Genomic DNA, 17999 nt, shown 5'->3' with positions numbered 1-17999 from the left:
CCCTGCTGCTGCTGTTTATTGCTTGAAATTTTAAGTAAGGGTCTTTTCAAAAACAAGATTGGAAGGAGATGGGAACTGAGAACGTACTAAATGGATTTCTCATTGTTCCCCAGGAATCTGGAAATACAGTAGTGGGTGCACGTTGTGTGGTTAAAACCCTAAAAAAGCACTTTGTATTTTTTTTTTTAAAAAGGACAATAAAAGTTCAGAAAACCTGCCATGCTTAGACCTCTTGCATCTTACAGTCACAGCATATGGGAAGTATGACCCATGACAACCACTCCATCTCAGAGTAAGTGGATGAAGTTTCTCTATTGCACGTTCATGAAATGTTCCTGTTGGGGATCACAGTTTGGATCAGGACCACACCAGCTCCAGGCCCCCCACGGTCTTCAGCAGGACGAAGACGCCGTCATTGGGCTGAGCTTCAGCTGGTGGACGGGAGAGTGGATGGGCACAGAACTCAACACTGAGGTAGGAAAGGCAAAGCACGAGCCCTCAAAGTTTTTGCCTAAAGTCAGTTCCTCTGCAAAGAAAGATGCAGCTTCTCTCTTGCACGAGGTGACAGGGGGGCTGGGGGTGGAAGACAAGATCTCTGACTCATATTGCAGCAGCTGGCCCATGAAACCGAAGTTTGGTGAGATCAGGCTCCGGCGCTGCTTGATGTAATCAAAGGCTTCGTCCAGGCGCAGCTTCTTGGTCTTCATGAGATAGGCCATGCAGATGGTGGGGGAGCGCGAGATCCCCGCCTCGCAGTGCACCAGGATCCTGCCGCCCGCCCGCCTGACGTGATCTGGGGAAAAGCCATGGCAGACATCAGCTGCTGTGGGGCATGGAGAGGACACTGTGACACAGCCAGGGCTGGGGGGGGACACAGCCAGGCTGCAGCAAAGACAGGCCTGCTCTTCTCTTGGGTACTAGGGTGACAGGGACATTAAAAGACAAGGAGGACAAAACCCAGCTTGTGACAGACCTGAGCATGGTTTCAGAATCTGTGGATCTTGATTTGGTTCTTTTTGCCTTTTTTAGGAAAGTCCATCCCTGTCTCCTTCCTTGTGCTTACTTCTCATTTGGAACAACTGATATTCAAGAACATTGTGATGCAGGCAATGCTGTAGCTGCATTTCTCTGCCTGAAGCTCAAAATGTTGTGTATAGCTAAGCCTGGCCAGCCCTCCCACTACCTGGTCACTCAAAAACTGCGGGGGCTGTCATCATCTTTGCTAGAAAAACAGGATTTTCCTTCAAAATCCTAACTCCCTGCTTGGCCACTTGGCAGCAAACAGCAGTACCAGGAGGTACCCTTGGGTGGAGAGGCTGAGCTCAGTCCCTGGGGCCTCACCACAAAGCACACAAACGCTGGTAGGCAGCTGCTAATTATAGCCTGGTTAAAGGATGCTTGGACTTAAGTCAGGATAAAAAAGGCTTATGCAAAGCACCCATTTTACACAACAGGAGCCACTGTGGTTACTCACACAACACAATGATTGTTATTAAAGAGAATGTGCTTAAAATAAGCCCTTTCAACACAAAAACACTGTTCAAAAAATAGACTTGTCTTTGCTCTATTGCCTTGAGCAACATGTTCAATCTCCAATTTATGGATAACTGCGAGTGTAGTGCTCAGGGAAACACACAGAGCTGAGGAAGTTATCATTTGCCTGTCTTCAATTGTCTGCCAGGGGACTGCCACCACTGCAGTATTTAGCTACTGCACAAAATAAGGAAGACGTGGATTTGAGTCATCCCCATCATCTACACCACATGCCCAATGTTAAAAGAAAGTGAAAATTATAGATGTCCTCAAAATCTGGGAATTTTCTAAGTGACATCTATCAGAAAGGGTTGGGGCTACCACAGAAAGGTGCCATAAATTATTATTTCCCTGAAATGTGTGAGATGTCCGGGTAAGGGAAGGACTTAGAGAACACCCTCAGGTCAGGTATTTGTAATTCTGCCTGCACTATTGAAGGACTCAAACTCAGCTGAGCAATGAGTCCAGTGAGTCTGTAACTGTGTTTTATTCTCTTTTTCTCCTCAATATTCCTGGAGAGCAACAGTACCGATTTCAGTGTGATCTCCACCCAAGCTAAGGCTTCTCCACCCCACAAAACCGTGTTGTGCTTCTCAGAGAGAATCCTCTCTCTGTGCTCCCTGGCACAGCTCATGTTCACTCACCCACTCAGCTGAACACAGGAAGATTTGAAATGGAGTAGCACAAACTTTTCTAAATGCCTCCTCACTTTTTTGCATTGGGGTATTTGATTAAAGGGTGAGATACCAACATGATCAAAAGGAGGAATGTAAAGAGCTCTGTGATAAGGGGGGACAATGGATTTCTAAGACCCCACCTTTGGGATATCTCAGCACAGTAAGGCCATAAGCTGACTCTGCTACCCCTGGTTGTTACTGACTCTGGCATGCAAGTCCAGGGAACTGGGTTTTTTCCTTCACAACATTCAGTAGACTTCAATGTGTATTTTATTTTAAAATTAATTAAATGTATTTTTCATTGATTCTACATTTTAAATGAGTTTAAAATATATGAAGATCTGAAAATTTGTTCATTTGTACCTACCAATGAAGTCTATGGCTTCCTGGAAGTGAGAGCTGATGTCTGCTGTGTGACTGTCCTCCACTGGGATCCACTTGTAGCAATACTGGTCTTTGAAGGACTCTGAGCTTTTCCTGGAGACATTTAGCAGTGCTGTGATGTGCAGGTTAGCGAGAAACTCACACTTGGAAGCATGATAGGCACTACCAAGGTAGAGAAAAGGCAGGATTTCAACTGGACCACCCTGGAAGAGAAGGAGCAGAAACATGTAATTCTTTTTTCAAAAGCCCTGAGACCCAAGAGTGACCAAGGGAGTCAATGTTAGTGCCTGCTCCCTCCCTCTCTTCTCCTCTTCCTCCCTGCTGGATGTGGCTCCCACAGCAAGAGCCAATGAATCAGTCCCATGGCCAAGCCCATGCAGGAAAAATGTTTTCATTTTATTGTCCACATCTGCAAGGTACAAAGTCAGACCTAACCTACTCATGTGCAGGATGTTTATGGCTTTCTTCATAGTGCTGCCCCTTGCAGTGCACCCAAAGTGCTTTCATAGGTGGTGCCTGTTCCTGAAATGGGGCAAGGCAGGGAGTCCCATCCAGCAGGGAGGAAGATTAGGACAGAGGAAGAGGCTGCTTTGGCTCAGCCAGGGCTTTGCCCCTCTGGTCATATCTCCAAAAGTGAAACAAAGCAAAAAAACTGGACATAGGCTCCCCATCCCCCTTCACCTCACACCTCTCTGGAGCACAGCACCCACTGCACCATCCACCCTGAGACGTCATCTCAGTTCCTCCTTCCTCAGCACAAGCAAAGGCTGGATGACGAGATGGCAAAGAAAAGCCACCATGTGACACAGCTTTCTGAGCTGGCAGGTAACTTTCCATGATGCACAGGAGCTGCTGCCACCCCCCAGCTGCAAGAAACTGCCTTTCCACTGCCCCTGAACTGCCCACATGGTGGCTTCCCATGCATCAGGGACAGCTGGCAGCCAGCCACGGCGGCAGGAGGGCACCTGGTGTGGGAGGTGCTCTCCGGAGAGCAGAGAGGCATCACAAGGGGACTCCCCTGAGCAGCAGGAAATGCACGCCCTGGCGGAAGCGTCCTGACCACAGGGTGACATCTCGGAGCACACATCATCCCCGGGCTGGGGGGGCACACCATGACTTCCCCTGTGGAAACCCCACTTGCCCAGCCCAATGGTGGGTCTCGCTTCTCAGAGGCTCTGGCCACTTGCCAGCCTCAAATTCCTCCTGAGATCTCAGGAGTCATGGGCAAAATGTGTTCCTTTGTCTGCTAGAAAAGTGTCACTCCTGGCAGCCTCTCCCCTGCCCATTTTCAGTCTCCTCTGGAGGCGTGAGCTGCTGACAGCTCACACTGTCTGGGTGTGTGATAAGAGAGTTCATAGTTTTGGGGGCTAGATGAGTGTTTTGCCCCTTCTGCTGAATTTTGAAGCCAGGTGGAGGTGATGCTGACCAGCAGCACACAAGGGCAACTTATTCAGCTCACGGGCTATCAGCCTGGACTGTGACAACTTATTCACAGCCCGCAGCATCACCAGGCCCACTGACACCCTGCCAGCCTCCTGGTGGCAGCAGGGAGAAGTCCCAAGGGGAAGGTCACCCACCGCAGCCATGACACACACACACACCTGGTCGTAAGCAGGTTTGTGGTTGGCACTCTGCTTCTCACAGTGGCTGGCAAGGTTTCTCTCTGCTTCCGTCCTCTCCGGGGAAATGAGTTTTCCATTCACGCAGCACTCAGGATATTGAGAGTTAAAGGTTTCATATCCCCCTAGGGAAACAACAAAAAGAAGCAAATATGAATATTTGCCCTCCCAAGGACTGGTTTAATTCAAGTGAAGGACAAACGAAGCTCCAGCAATGCAGTGGGATAGCAGTGCCCAGCAATGAGTCCAGGGGAGTCCAATGAAGGATAGTGCTCCTCTGGGAAAATGGGTTTGCTTAAAAGACTTTGGGCACCCTAGGAAAAACCTCTGATACCACTGACAATCATTAACTTGCCAAAACCCAGTGAATCCAGACTAAAGCTGTTAGCAAATGTAATTCTGTTGAGTCTAGCAACGATTAACTCCTGTACAGTGGGGACTAAACTCCCTCCCCCCAGGTTTTATACATGAGCACTAATTCCAGCATTTGAGGCAGAGATTTCTGTACTCAGAATCATCTTTCTAAACCTGTCATTAATATATTCACTACAACACACAAAATATTTTATTTGCATTTTTAAATAGACATAAACACAAGAGGGGGATGCTTGCATGTGTCTCATTAATCACCACAATGCATGAAGACAGTGAAGTAATGAAGATGGTCCCACTGAAACCAATCTGTTAAATAACAGCTATAAAACTTAATGAAATCCTGTGACAGGATTTGACAACTGAATAGCCCCACATGAGCTATTCTGCACGGTTAAGTACTGCGTTCATTTCATTCAGTGTGCTGCTAATGAAAAGGAATTAATCCTATTATTACATTGTTACTCAAAGTTTGTCGTCAGCCAAATTGTTGCCTGTTTCCAGACGGGGAATATTCTGCATGGAAGAACATAATCTCCAAAAAGTGCCTGAATAAGTCAGGTAGCAGAAGCAGCCCGGAAACGTCAGCAGTGTGCCACATGTCTGCCACCTGTGCTTTCTCAGAGCAGAAATGAATGGCTCCTGAACAGCGACATTCAATAATCCTCCAGTGTGGCCTTAAAGTAAACAAGGCTTGGAAGGCGAAGCCTCCCGTTGTGATTCATTCACCTGCAACTGTTTCACCCTGATAAGCTGGGTCGGTGTGGGTGCCCGGGTGGAAGGAAGGATTTTGAAACAAGGGAAGTGCAGAAGATCAGAGCAGCCGCTGGGCCCCCACAGCCTCACTGCTGGGGCTGCCCAGCACGGCCACCTCTGACAGTTCAGCCCCACAATGCCGGTGTCTCATTGTTTGCAATGTTTGAGCAGTTGTGTGCTCAAATTCATGACGTGCTGCTGTCGCCTACTCATTCCTGCCGTGTTGCAAGTGGCCGGCAGGATCCAAAGCCCCCTGAAAGTGATGAAAGTCTGTGTTCCATGACAGAGGGCAGGAGAGTGACTTTACAGCAAACAGGCACTCAGCACCTGCATCCTTTCCTCCTACCCCCAGCCACATTCTGCCAGCTCATCCCAGAGCTCACGGCATGAGGCGGTGGTCCAAGCAGTCAAGTGACCGAGGAGACCATGGTGGTGGTGGGAGGTGTTTGATAAAATGATATCCACAACAACTGGGTTGAAAAAATGATATCCCTAGCAACTCACAGTATGAAAAACACAAGCACAACAAACACAAGAAGCTCTACAGGATTCCCTGATCTCCAAGTGCCCTTCATGGGGTGAACTTTTAAATCCTCTTGTTTTGCGTAGCTGACCTTATCTTCCCCCAACTCCCCAGTCACTGCCATCATATAGGAAAAGTATGTCCAGTTTATATAAATAGCCATGATCCCCATTTACACCCTATGTTGGTGTTTTTACACTTGAATGAACACAGAAACCTGCCCAAGTCTAACTTGCATGTGTGTTCCAACAGACATGCATGTCTCCTGTCTCTTGGGGCAGCTAACACATGCAGCTGGTGAATGGTTAATTACAAGCCTTGGGGATCAGGATATTTGCAGGCCATTCTTACAGTGAGTCATCTGCTCATCCCATCCTCCAGCAATCTCCTCTCTTCCCCCTCCCCACTCAACCTACCTTCCCTGAGGTCATTTCTGCAAATACTCGGTTGCTCATCATGAAGAGCTGAGCTGCACTTCCCTTTTAATCGATAAGTAATAGAATCGTTATCAGCACCAAGGGAGGATCCGTTATTTTATCATCTTTTTTTTTCCCTGACACACAACCACTCTCACTCTGCTGGGGCTGAGCTCACCCAGAGTGAAACTGCACCTACACAGATGAAAGATGTGGCCCTGCAAGCCAGAAAGCAACGGAGGGAACAGGGCCTGGCATGCAATGACTCAGTTCCAGCTCCTCTCTGGGACCAGATCCTCAGCATCTTGATGATCTGGTGGTCTTGATGACCTTCTCATATCTTATTGCCAGGAGACCTCCTTAGCACTTAAGTAGCCAACACCTCCTCCCAGCTCTCCATGCCTAGGGAGAGCAGGAATACAAGGGAGAACTTCAAGGAGGATTTTTCCTGGTGGTTTTACAGCCTATTATTTGCAAAATTGGTAGCAGAGGCCTCCAAAGGACCCTTTCTCCTGATCAGAACACAGTGTTCCAGGGTGATTTATATCCCCACTGTGCCAAGGATCTTCCCCCAGGCCAACAGCTTCCTGGGGGTCGGTGGCCCCAGTGAATCACTAGTGCTGCCCACTGAGTCATGGGCCTGAGCCTGCAGCCCCAAGCACTTCCAGAAAAGCAAAAGGAAACTGCAGCAGGAAAAGCAGGAAACTTTCTCATACACTGAGAGGAAATGTCTTTAGCCTCAAATCAACAGGCTTTCATGATAAGACACTTCACAACTCACAAGATGTACAAAGCAGAGTCTACACTAACCCCTCACTCCGGATAAACTGCCCACAGCCACATTCACCACTTCAAAGCGTGGGGCTGGTACATGAAGAGGAAAGGATGATCATGTGGCCAAACAAGCAGTTTGGGAGTCAGCAGAGCTTAATTTGGCCCCTAGTTTACCACAGACTTCCCACTGTGACCCTGAAGATATTTCTTCATCTCTAGTTTAGTGTGGTTCCTAAGGATTTGAATGACACAGTGCCAGTATCTCTACCCTCCAGTAGCAGAATTTGTGCTTTTGGGATGACTGTCAGATCCAGCAAAGGCTGATAGCAGCAGGACAGAACCAGGGTGGTGGCAAACAGCTGAGGAGCATCCCCTTATCTCAGTACCAGGCAATACCCAGGCTGAAGATGCCTCTGCCCCAGCGGGAGGTCGTTACAGGCAGCTAAAACTGGTTACCTCAGGTCAAAAACTAGTGATAAAAGGCTTATTAAAAGTGAATTAACCCTGGCACATTAGAACACAGGGGCAGGCTTTATTCAAGAAGCATCCCCTGTTTTTCCCCTCCCTTCTATGTCCTCATGGTATGGCAAGGGGGGTCTTTAGGAACTCCTTCCTCGGCGTGGTGCCGCTGCGGGAGCTCCGCGGCCGCCGCGGGTGCGGGGCTTGGGGCGGGAGCGGCCGCGCCCGGCACGGCCCCGCTCCCAGAGCAGGTGGGGGCTGCGCTGAGAAAACCGAGAGGACAGAAGGACAAAGGCGCTGCCAGAAGTGGGGGGAGGCAGGGGCGGAAGGACAGGGAAAGGGCGGGCTGCTATGCTCGCTATGCTATTTATCGTTTTATTAGCCCGGGTTACAGGGGAGGAAAACAAAGAACCGCAATCGAAGGGCTGTAATACACGTGAAGGGAGGAGGTACTTCTGTCCCCCGGCGAGCCCCGGAGTTTCACCTCTAGGTTTCCCCTGCCACAGTCCCTATGTGCCCGACGGGGAGAAACCTCTCTGCCCTCGGTGGAGGGGCGGCCATCGGTCCCAGAGTTTCGGGCTCCCAACACGGGCTCCCGTGTGTCACCCCGTGTGTCACCGGGCGCAGAGCGAGTAGCGGGGGCCTCTCATATCCGCAGGGCTGATTTTGTTTCCCACCCAGCGCCGATGTCTCTCCCCCTTTGACAATCCGCAACTTTTGCTGTTCTTTACTGATATTCTCTGCTTTCCCCCTCGGCCTCTTAAACGCTTGGCGGGGGTGAGCGGAAAGGCATTTCGGCTCAGCCCGCAGAGTCTATCCGGGATTTATTTCCAGTAGGTGGAAAAGAAACAAAATCCCGGTGTTACCTCCCTGCCCTCCACCAATAATCAGGTTCACTGCAGGGCGAAGGAGAGGGAACGGGAGCACCTCGGGGCGGCCGCCGCCAACCAGGGGAGTTTTGAGGGTCGATCGCGCCGCTCTCCCCCAGCCCCTGTCCCTCGGGTCCCCGCGACCCCTCTCACCTTTCAGGAAGCAGACCCTGGCCCCGGCCTCCGGCAGGCTGGAGAGCAGGGCGTTGAGGACGATCTGGGCTGTGCTGTCTTTCTTCAGCTTCTGCCAGTGGCCCGTGTCTTGGTCCAGCACCACCACGGCCGCCAGGCGGGCAGCCCCCGCCGCCCCCTCGGCGCCGGGCAGCAGCCGGGCTCGGGCCGCCGCGTCGGGCACCACGAAGTGGAGCGGCACGGCCCCGCCGCGGGCCCGCCGCATCACCACCGAGTTGAGGTTGACGTTAAGGGAGCCGCGGAGGCAGGAGGCCGAGTAGGACAGGTAGGGCCGGCAGTCCAGCACCAGGCAGCGGGAGGGCTCCTTCCGCAGCAGCTTCCGCAGCTGGCGGCAGTCGAGGGACGTGACTTTCATGCCGGCCGAGTGTCGCGCCCCGCCACAGCCGAGGCGGGAGCGGAGAAAGCGGCAGGAGGGTGCCCGGTGCTAGCGCGGAGCCGGCGGCGATGGGACGGGACTGGAGGGGAGGGACGGAGGCACCGCGGGGCCGCACCGAGCCCGGGCAGGGAATCCCGGCCGGCGCCGCCGGGCATTTATATGAATGGGAGGTCGGGCCGTGACGACACTGCCCATATAAGGGGAGTGACGCGCCCGCCTCCCAAACATGGACATCCCCCGCCCCGCGCACCGCCCTCTGGCGGGGATCCCCTCCCTCCCTAGCTGCGGTAGGTCAGCATCGGAGGCAGAGGAAGCTGAAAAACGCTGCAAAAATTCTCCACTCATCGGCTGGGGCTCATCCCGACATCACCCCCGCCCCCTCCCCAGCGCGTCAGGAGAGTAGGGAAGCGTGCGGGGGGACGGAGGAGAAGGAAGGAAAGATGGGAGGAAGGAAGGGCAGCGCTGGGGCAGGCTTCTCGCACCAGGTTGCGAACGGAGTTTCACTTCCCTTTATTCCCCCCCTCACTGTGTATCCCCACCCCCCGAAAAGCTCAGGCAGACCTGCCTGCGAGCGCTCTGCTGCTCACGGGATGGGAGCTGCCCGCTCCTAGATCCCCTCGGAAAGCGCTAGGTCCCCTGCTTAGGCCATGGTTTGCATTAAGGTAGCTTTGGCAACTGAGTGATCAGCGAGAACACTGATCCCCAGGTTGTTGCCTGGGGAACAACCCCGAGGATGCTGGTACTTAGCCCAGGGTTTACAGCCTAAGGAACAAATGAAGAGTAGTCGACTGGGACAAAGCAAGATGTGCCATTTCTGCAAAATTAGTGAAAGCTCTAAAGCAATGGGGACAAGGATGAGAGGGCCACCTTCAATAAAGGCAAAAATTGCTGGTATGACTGTTTGAGGAGAGGGTCCCTTTCCATGTGGCTGCAAGATTGTGTCTCAAGGATTTGCAAGACTTACAGCACAGACCAATGACTGTGCCTGTGTCCAGTAGTCATGACACTAAGACGCACAGGAATTAGGAAATCTGGCATTTGTCCTTTCATTGTAGATAGTTTTGTAAAGGCACCCAAATGATGAGTGGAAATTCCTAGAAGAAGTTAAGCAGAAGGGTGAACTCCAGTCAAGCTCATTAAAGCCCAGGCAGATGACAGTGGAGCTATCTAAGAGCAGGGTGTCATTTATTCTGATGGTGCCCTGAAAGAATGCTCACCTCAACAGCAGGCAGGAAGTGCCATCCCTGCCTCAAATTGCCTGCAGCTGAAACAGAGAAGCACTAAAGAGACTGTGTGAAGAAAAGCTGATTGAAAGAATGGCAACTACTGGTTTTGAAGCAACTCCTTCTCCTCTTCCTCTTTCAATTCCCCTACAGTCCTCCCATCTGGCTCCTTCTAACCTGACCCCCCTTCACTCCCCTCCTCTGAGTCAGCCAGGGTATGAGATGGAACAAAAATAGAAGTAGCTTGTGGGTAGGGGCAGATGTTCACAGCGCATCTCAGCGTGGGTGTTGTCTTCACCTGGCCACTGCCATCCTGGCAGCCTGGCTCCTTCCCTTGCCCTGCACCCACCTGGGAGACAGCTGGGCATTGCCAGAGCCACATGGCTGGGTGAGACCCACGTGCCAGCACAGTTCCTGTCAGAACTGGATCACCACAGCTATGCCAAAAGCCTTCACATGGACTAGATGGGAGATCTGGCATAGGCAGGGGCGCTGTGACTTAGTCCCACTCACGCAGGAAACCTCTACACCACCTGAACACAACCTGCCTTTCCTGCCTCTCAGTCCCCAGCTTCAGGGGCCACTGTTTCCTCCCTGACAAGCAGCCTCCTTTCCTTGGGACTCAGACCCCAGGAACAGCTCAGCTGGCAAACTGGTCCCAATGGGGCATAGGGAGGGGAAGAGATGCTGTGAGCAGATGCTGGCGTGCTCCTCCCTCCTGAGAGGAAGGAGGGGGCCAGCACAGTCACAGTATCATTTCCTCTCAGGAAACCCAACTGAAATGTGGAGGGGTGAGAAAAAGAGCTTTTTCTCCTTCCACACTCCTGCCTGAAGTGATACCTCTGAAGCCGGGACAAATTACCCCAGTCCAGAAAATCAGTTCTCCGGGGAGTACCTGAAGTTTGGCCCGTGCTGGTGGCAGGGTGTATATCACCAGACCTGACCTGCAGCTGACCTTCCTCCTTTTACACACTTAATGCTGAGCATCCAAACAACTGCCTTTCAGTAGATTACTACTCTGCTTTTGTTTCTTAATGGAGTGAGTCACGACCACCTTTTTATTAGGAGAAAATAACAAGGCTAACAACAGCAGTACTAATGCTTCCTCTGCTGCAGGGTGCTGGATGCAGTGTCCCTGACTTCTCTGCCCACCAGCAAAATTTCTCAGCTGTACTTAGAAACAGATGAGCAATCGGGGCTGACGCTGTCAGGGCTATGGGATGGACATGGATACTCTTTCCTGCTGGAGCAGCTCCTTCATTTGTCGGGTGCTCCCAGCCAGAAGAAAGAAAGGGCCTGGATTCCTGTAAATGGAAGTGGTTGAGTAAATTAAACCACTCTCTGCTTTAGGTAGGAAACTCCCCTCCTCCCTGCAGCATTTTACATCATTCCCACTTAGGTTCTGCTGCATCTCTCTGCTCCTCCTCCCGCTTCCCCTGATAATCTCCCAGACTCTTTCAGCCTTTGTCTTGGGCTTTTATCGGGACTTTCAGATCAGCTGGTCTTTTCCTTTTCTTCCAGGCTGTGTTTCCCCTAACCTAGCTCATTCTTCCCTTCCCCCCTCCCCACCTCCTCTCGGCTCTTTGTTTCTGCCTGTTCTCAGCGCTGCAAAGGGAAACTTTCTCGCCGCAGCTGGGGAGTGGCCACCTCGTCTCACGACGGGTGCTGGACCTCCACCAAAGGGAACAGCATCCAGAAGGTATTGCCCAAGAGTAAAAAAAATGCCTTTTGGAGAAAATAAAACTCAAAACTAGTTTTAAAAGGAGGCTTACATGAATAAATGAACACCATTTCTTGGGAAGCAAAAGAGGCTCAGCCAAGTTTCTAGGGCTTGACTTGTCTCAGCTGAGACATGGGATGCCCTGTTCTGGATGTTACAAATGTGCTTGTAACTCCAAAGAATTAAGGCCAAACCTCAGCAAGACCAAAGGTGAGAGAAAGCCAGTGAGCTCCTGGAAAGGAGAATGAGGAGAAGACCAAAGATAATACAGGAGATAGGTCAGGGAGGTGTTATAGAGAGTAACCTGAATGCCATGGGATCCTAGTCTGGGGCTTGAGCTGCATCATATCCCTGCTGAGGAACAATCCTGAACCCACATCCTTCTGTTGGTTGTGAAATGCAAGAAATTCATCAGATGAACAAAGCATAGCACAAGGCAGCAGAGAAGATGGATTGGCATTTCTTTAATGTTATTAAGCTTTCCATATCATCAGTTTCTAATTTTGGAGTGGCTGATGTCAAAACACTTACGGGACAAGCAGTGAGATAGGTTTGTGCCAGTAAATGGAGAGACTCAAGACACTGAAATTTATACCCAGGGCTAAGGTCAGCTGAGCAGTGGCAACAGGAGATTGTCAGACTCAGACCTCATTGGTGTCATGACTTGGTCACTCTTGAAATAAAGTCTAGGATCTAAGATCAGATCATGTTCATTCATCTCGTTATGAATTTCTCTCAGCCCCAACAGAACACCTGTTGCCAAAAGCTGATTCTACAGGGTGAAAAGCACTATCAGACACAGACAGGAGTTGCCTGCACTCAGCATTTCTGAAAATCAGGCTGAAAGGGAATCTGTCTTAGTCTGATTTTTACCTGACTCATGCCTGTGTGACTGCAACTGCACTGACTGCTGTAAGCTGCTGTCAACAGCTACAGTCAGCAGTGAAAAGAGGAATGAACCAAACCTCCTGTCACCTTTTGGAAGCCTCTGCTCTTTCTGTTCCACTAGCTGGTGGCTTAACCCTGCATACAGGTGGAAGATAATTTTTAACAGGGAATCCATCTATCTGCACAATCAACTTCCAGTTTCTCTGCTTGCCAGATATGGCCCCCAGCACCATGAGCCATATTGGTGGAACACTTGCCAGACCCAGTTATGAATGTAAAGAACCTGTCTTCCCATTTCCAACCACATACTATCCCTGGGGTAGCTGCAGTAATTGCTTACATGGGAAAATGATTTCTGTAGTTAGCTGCCTTTACTGAGAGACAAAGTCCTTTTGTTCTTTTATCAACTTGCTAGTTCTCATTTGTTCTTTTCTCTTCCTGACACTGCTTCCCCACATGCATTTCTTGCCTGCTCATCCTGTCTCTTCCCTTTTCCTGGATGTATTTCCCAGGAACCTGCTCCTATTCTGCATAGGCAGATCTCTCTGCACTAACACAGCTGTCACCAGCCTGGCTGGGCTTTCACTCATGTCTCCCAGCTATTCCTGCCTTTCTGTACCCAACTAACCTGTCACATTGCAAGACCTTGTGTGCGCTTATTGCTTCTTTAGATTGTTGTGAGACACCAAGAAAAGTAAAATATTCCTACATATGCTGTTTAATTGGCTATTAGGACAAGCATATCTTGAAGGAATGCTGTATACTTCAGTCCAGATCTTTTGGAAGCAAATCTTATCGTCGCTGAATCTGATTCCCTCTGCCTTGGTCTTTCTGACTGACTCATTTCTTAAGCACCAGGTTGTTGCCTAGAGGCTATAATCACATAAGTATAATCCACTGCACAGTGTGTGTTACTATGCCCACTCCACCAAGAATGAGTACAGCTCCTGGGTACAGAAATGACTTTTTAAGCTCAAAATGGAACAACTCACGCTTTTAGCTGAGAATGTTTTGGAGCTACTTCAGTAGGCTACACAGATATAAGCAAACAAACACATACAGTAAAACCCCATATGCCTCTGTTATCTATAGCACTGCCAGTAACAAGAAAAATTCCCACCCCGCAGCCCCTGCTTGTTTTCAGGGGTCTCCAGGCATGACACAGTCAGGACAGGGCAACCAGTGCGTCATGGTGCAGACAACAAAGAACCTCACTTACTCCAGCACAAGCACGGCATTGCACATCCCATGCCCAAAAAGCTCTTTATCCCACCTTTGCAAACAGAAAACACACAAAAAGCAGATCTTGGCTTTGGTCTGCCTCTGGTGTTTCTGAGTGCTGTTTGGGTCTGCTCAGGGTGTCTAGAAGGCAGCTATGGGGGAAAAGGAAGCAGCTGGAACCAGTGGGCTGGGGGAGGCTGGGGCCACCGGGAGCAGTGCAGGGGAAGCAGATAAAGCAGAGCTTGTCTTTCCCAGCAGTAACATGGATAATGCCTTACAGGGAAGGCAGGACAGGCGCTGCAGGAGCAGGGAAGCTGAGTGCCCGCCCTGGGGTCACTCCCTGTGGTTTTCCATGAGGGCTCCAGGAACAGGCTCAACAAAACTCTGTACAGAAAGACTTAACAGAATCGATCCTGCCTCGGGGTACAGGTGGGCTGGATAACCTTTCAAGGAGTCTTCCTACAAATCCCTCTTTTACAGTATTATGTGGGTCACGTTCAGGCACGCATGCCTGTGACTTGGTAACTGTCCTAAAATTAAATGGCAAAGTTACCTGAATAACTTGATAAGTTTATTTCTTTCTACTGAGTGTCCTCACTGCTCAAGTTGCTCTGTGGTTACTTCAAATATGACTCCCTCCTCGACTCTGAATCTTCCAGAGAACAAAAAAATAATTTGAACAAAGTATTTTTTCCCAAAATAAACCCAGTGAAACAAACTTGTAAAAGAGAGGAAATACTTTACATCTTTTATGTTCCTTTCTCCTAGGTATCTACTTACTTAACCCCATTTAAACTTTGTATCAGCTTATTACATCCGGTGAAAGTACACTACAGCTTATTAAAATTTAAAGCTGTTACTCCAAGGGAAAACACTGAAAGCTCTTTTATGGATTAGCCAAGCTGGCAGGATGTGGCTTCGACTTTGTATCCTTTTGATGGCATAGCTCACTGGAGCATCTTTATAAAATAAAACTCCCCATCACTTTGGGCCCATTATAGTTTTCTTTGCACCAAAGTGTTTTGTGCAAGTAGGACTACATTCCACCCCTATTTCACAGGCAGAGTAAGAGGGTATCATATTTAAGGTAAGGTAAAATGGAAGTAAATACCAGCAACAATGTCATTCCTTTAAAAACAGAAAAGTTTAAAATAATGGCTGATACCTGCCATGCTTTTGCTCACCTCTGTCCTGGGAGAACAAGGGAGAACAAGATCTGAGACCAGCAGAACAAGAGCAATAATTTGTATTGGTATTATCAAACACACAGTTGTACCACTGCAGCACCTTGGTTTCTTCTAAGTCAGCTTTGTATTGGAAACCCTTGCCAAATACAATGCTGCTGCTTATAATATGAGCCTTCACCCCAGTTTCCTACTAACAGAAAAGTCTGTGGGGTGACACAGCTGATTTCCTCTGCAGCTATGGCAAACAGCCTCTTGCACAGGAGCTCTTGCATCAGAAACTGCCTTGCCCACTGGTGTGCAAGCTGCACCCCAGCAAGCAGGGCTTGGGTCCTCAGTCCTGTGATCCTTCAGCTTCCAGCCCATTTAATCTCACTTCCTATTACTTCCTCCCTGAAGCTGGGGTGTCTGGAAGAGGCCAGTGTATCAAATTTAAAAGGGGAATTTCCAGGTTTATTAAGTCTCTTGTTTATTAAAGAGATAAAAACCTTCAAAGTCAAGTCCTTCCCACTGCCCTGCTGAAGTTTGTCCTGGGAAATGACTGTTCTGACAGAGACCGCTCGCAGTGAAGGATCTCTAGGTCTACCTTATAGCCTACATCTAGCAGAGGGTCCCATCCTACAATCCTGATGAAGAAAGTAACAGAGCATGAGGAAAATGCTCCCCCTATAACCTGCTGCTTGTTCCACCCTTTTGCACCTAGCAGATTCAGCTTTGCTTTCCTTTACCAAGTTATCAGCACAAAGGTCCCAGCAGAGCCAGTGGCTGCCCTGCTGGAGGGGCTGGACCATCCATCACCATTGCTCACTCCAGCTCTAGGGTGAGGATGTAACCTCTGGCTGAAGATCGGCACAAAGACATCACATTTCATATCACTACAGCTGTGTACTGCCTGACTCTGTGCTGGAGGTCCCATGGAACATGGCTTTAGGGCTGCAAGCTTTGGCAGTCTTTTTTATTCATGAAATGTGAACAGGGACTTCAGTCACTCAGCATCGTGCTGCTCTCTGCCCACATGCAGGAAAATCTAGAAATCCAGGGGTAGAAACTGTGCCTCAGTGCAAACTTGCCATCCCATCAGCTCAAAACGAAGAGGGCACTCGAGCTGCTCTGGAAGCATCTGTGTAGGCAGAAGTTGACTCACAGGGAAAAAAAGGTGGGAAGAGAACGGGCTGAGCTGGGAAACAATTTGTCACTTGCCAGAACATTTGTCCAGCATTGCTTACAGTGATACTGGAAGTCCAGTTTAGGAGTGGGTGGCAAAGTAAGCCTCCACGGCAGTTGCTCATCTTTCTTCCCACCAACCTCCTCCTCCAGGAATGTGGCACAGACATGAATGTTTCCTTTCCTGCACCCCTGGGATCCCTCAGGAGCCCCTTAACAGACAGTGCTCTGGGAAGCAGTGCTGCATCAGAGTGTGGATTAAGGGGCAGTGTCCCAGCTGGGAAGGCTGAGTACTGGGACATATACCAAGACCTCAGCACTACTGCTTTGGGAATAGGGACAGCTGACACATCTTCTACCAGCTGAATCACTGACAGTTCCAGTTGTTTACAACACATTGTTCATCTACCAGGAAAGGCAAAAATATATATTTGGACTGATTTGAAAAGACCTTGCACACCTTAACCCAAGGGGCTTAAAGATACACAAACTCAGGTTTTCCTTTAGAAATCATTCCTCCAAGTGAGTCAGTCCTAGAGAAACTCTTCACTGTGCAGACATGGCATACCTGTCTTACTACTCGAGCCTACAGAAAACAGGCTGCTCAAGCTGCCGCTCCTTTTTTTATCCTAACAACCCCAGAAGTACCTACCCATAAGGAACAACTAAAGCTTTTCCAGGAATAAAACACATTTGTGATATTGCAAGTCTGCTCCTGGGGCTGTGCCTGGCACCATGTTGAGCTATGAATGTATGTTGACAGGCACTCTTTTCCACACAGATCAGAACAGCACTCTGCATTCTAGCTAGGCAGAAATACCACCTCTTGGTGTCCCACCAAGAACCACACACATGGTGTGACACCTCTGAGCACAAACCTCCAGAGGCAGAGAGGGAAAGAAGAGAGAGATGTGCAAACAATGGAGCTTCTTAGGGCTTACCTCTGCCTGGTCCCATCTGGTGGTGTGGCAGCAAAGGGTCCTCAGAAAGGCAGTGGGCCCTTTGGGCCATTCCTACTGGTATGTCTCTTACACCTAATCAAATCCCACTTCACATCAAACCACCACTTCGGATTTGAAGCAGCTGCCTGATACTGACATTTCATAGACATTGTGTGATTATTCCTCTACATTTCTATGTAAGATCTACTGATGAGGATTTTACTCTTCTAGTGTATTAATTACAATCGACTTCCAATCCTTAAGATCTGGTTTAAACCCAGAGAAGAGTAATAACTGCCTTTCTGTGGACCCTTTGCTGCCACACCACCAGAAGGGACCAACAGGCTGAGACAGGCCTGGAGAATCTCAGCTCAGCGTGGCTTTCCTGTATGGTGCCTCTACTTTGTCACAAGGTTAGCGTGACAAGACAGTCTGTGCATCTTCTCCTGATGTCTTTAAAGAGGGGAGAAATCATCCTCATTGCAGCAGGGAGAGCAGAGAAGATCAATTTGCATATTTTGGCAATACCCCAATTCCTAAAGGCAGGTTTAAGTATCTGCTCCCTCTCCCACTGTGGGTACAAGCCCTCCCCTCAGGGTGTCCTGGAGCAGTACAGGGCTCCTGCAGGGACCATGAGCAGAGGTGTGATGAGTGCTCCCTGCCAAGTGCAGACCTACAGTAGATTTGGGACAAGCCTGTGGAATTTCT

The 17999-nt window shown here is 49.6% G+C and overlaps 1 protein-coding gene across 1 annotated transcript; it reads right to left on the bottom strand.

Moving 5' to 3' along the window:
• Positions 1–392: 392 nt before the first annotated feature.
• DUSP5 (dual specificity phosphatase 5) lies at positions 393–8929 on the bottom strand (the record flags this gene model as incomplete). The annotated part of the gene is made up of 4 exons (XM_084210659.1): positions 393–793; positions 2578–2797; positions 4196–4338; positions 8536–8929. The coding sequence occupies 4 exons, from the start codon at positions 8927–8929 to the stop codon at positions 393–395; spliced, it is 1158 nt and encodes a 385-aa protein (XP_084066785.1).
• Positions 8930–17999: the final 9070 nt, after the last annotated feature.

Source organism: Fringilla coelebs (assembly GCF_963513975.1).
Source record: "Fringilla coelebs genome assembly, chromosome: 8".
NCBI classification, from domain to species: Eukaryota; Metazoa; Chordata; class Aves; order Passeriformes; family Fringillidae; genus Fringilla; species Fringilla coelebs.
The sequence above is the reverse complement of the archived record's forward strand: the minus strand, read 5'-3'. Positions and strand labels throughout refer to the sequence as shown.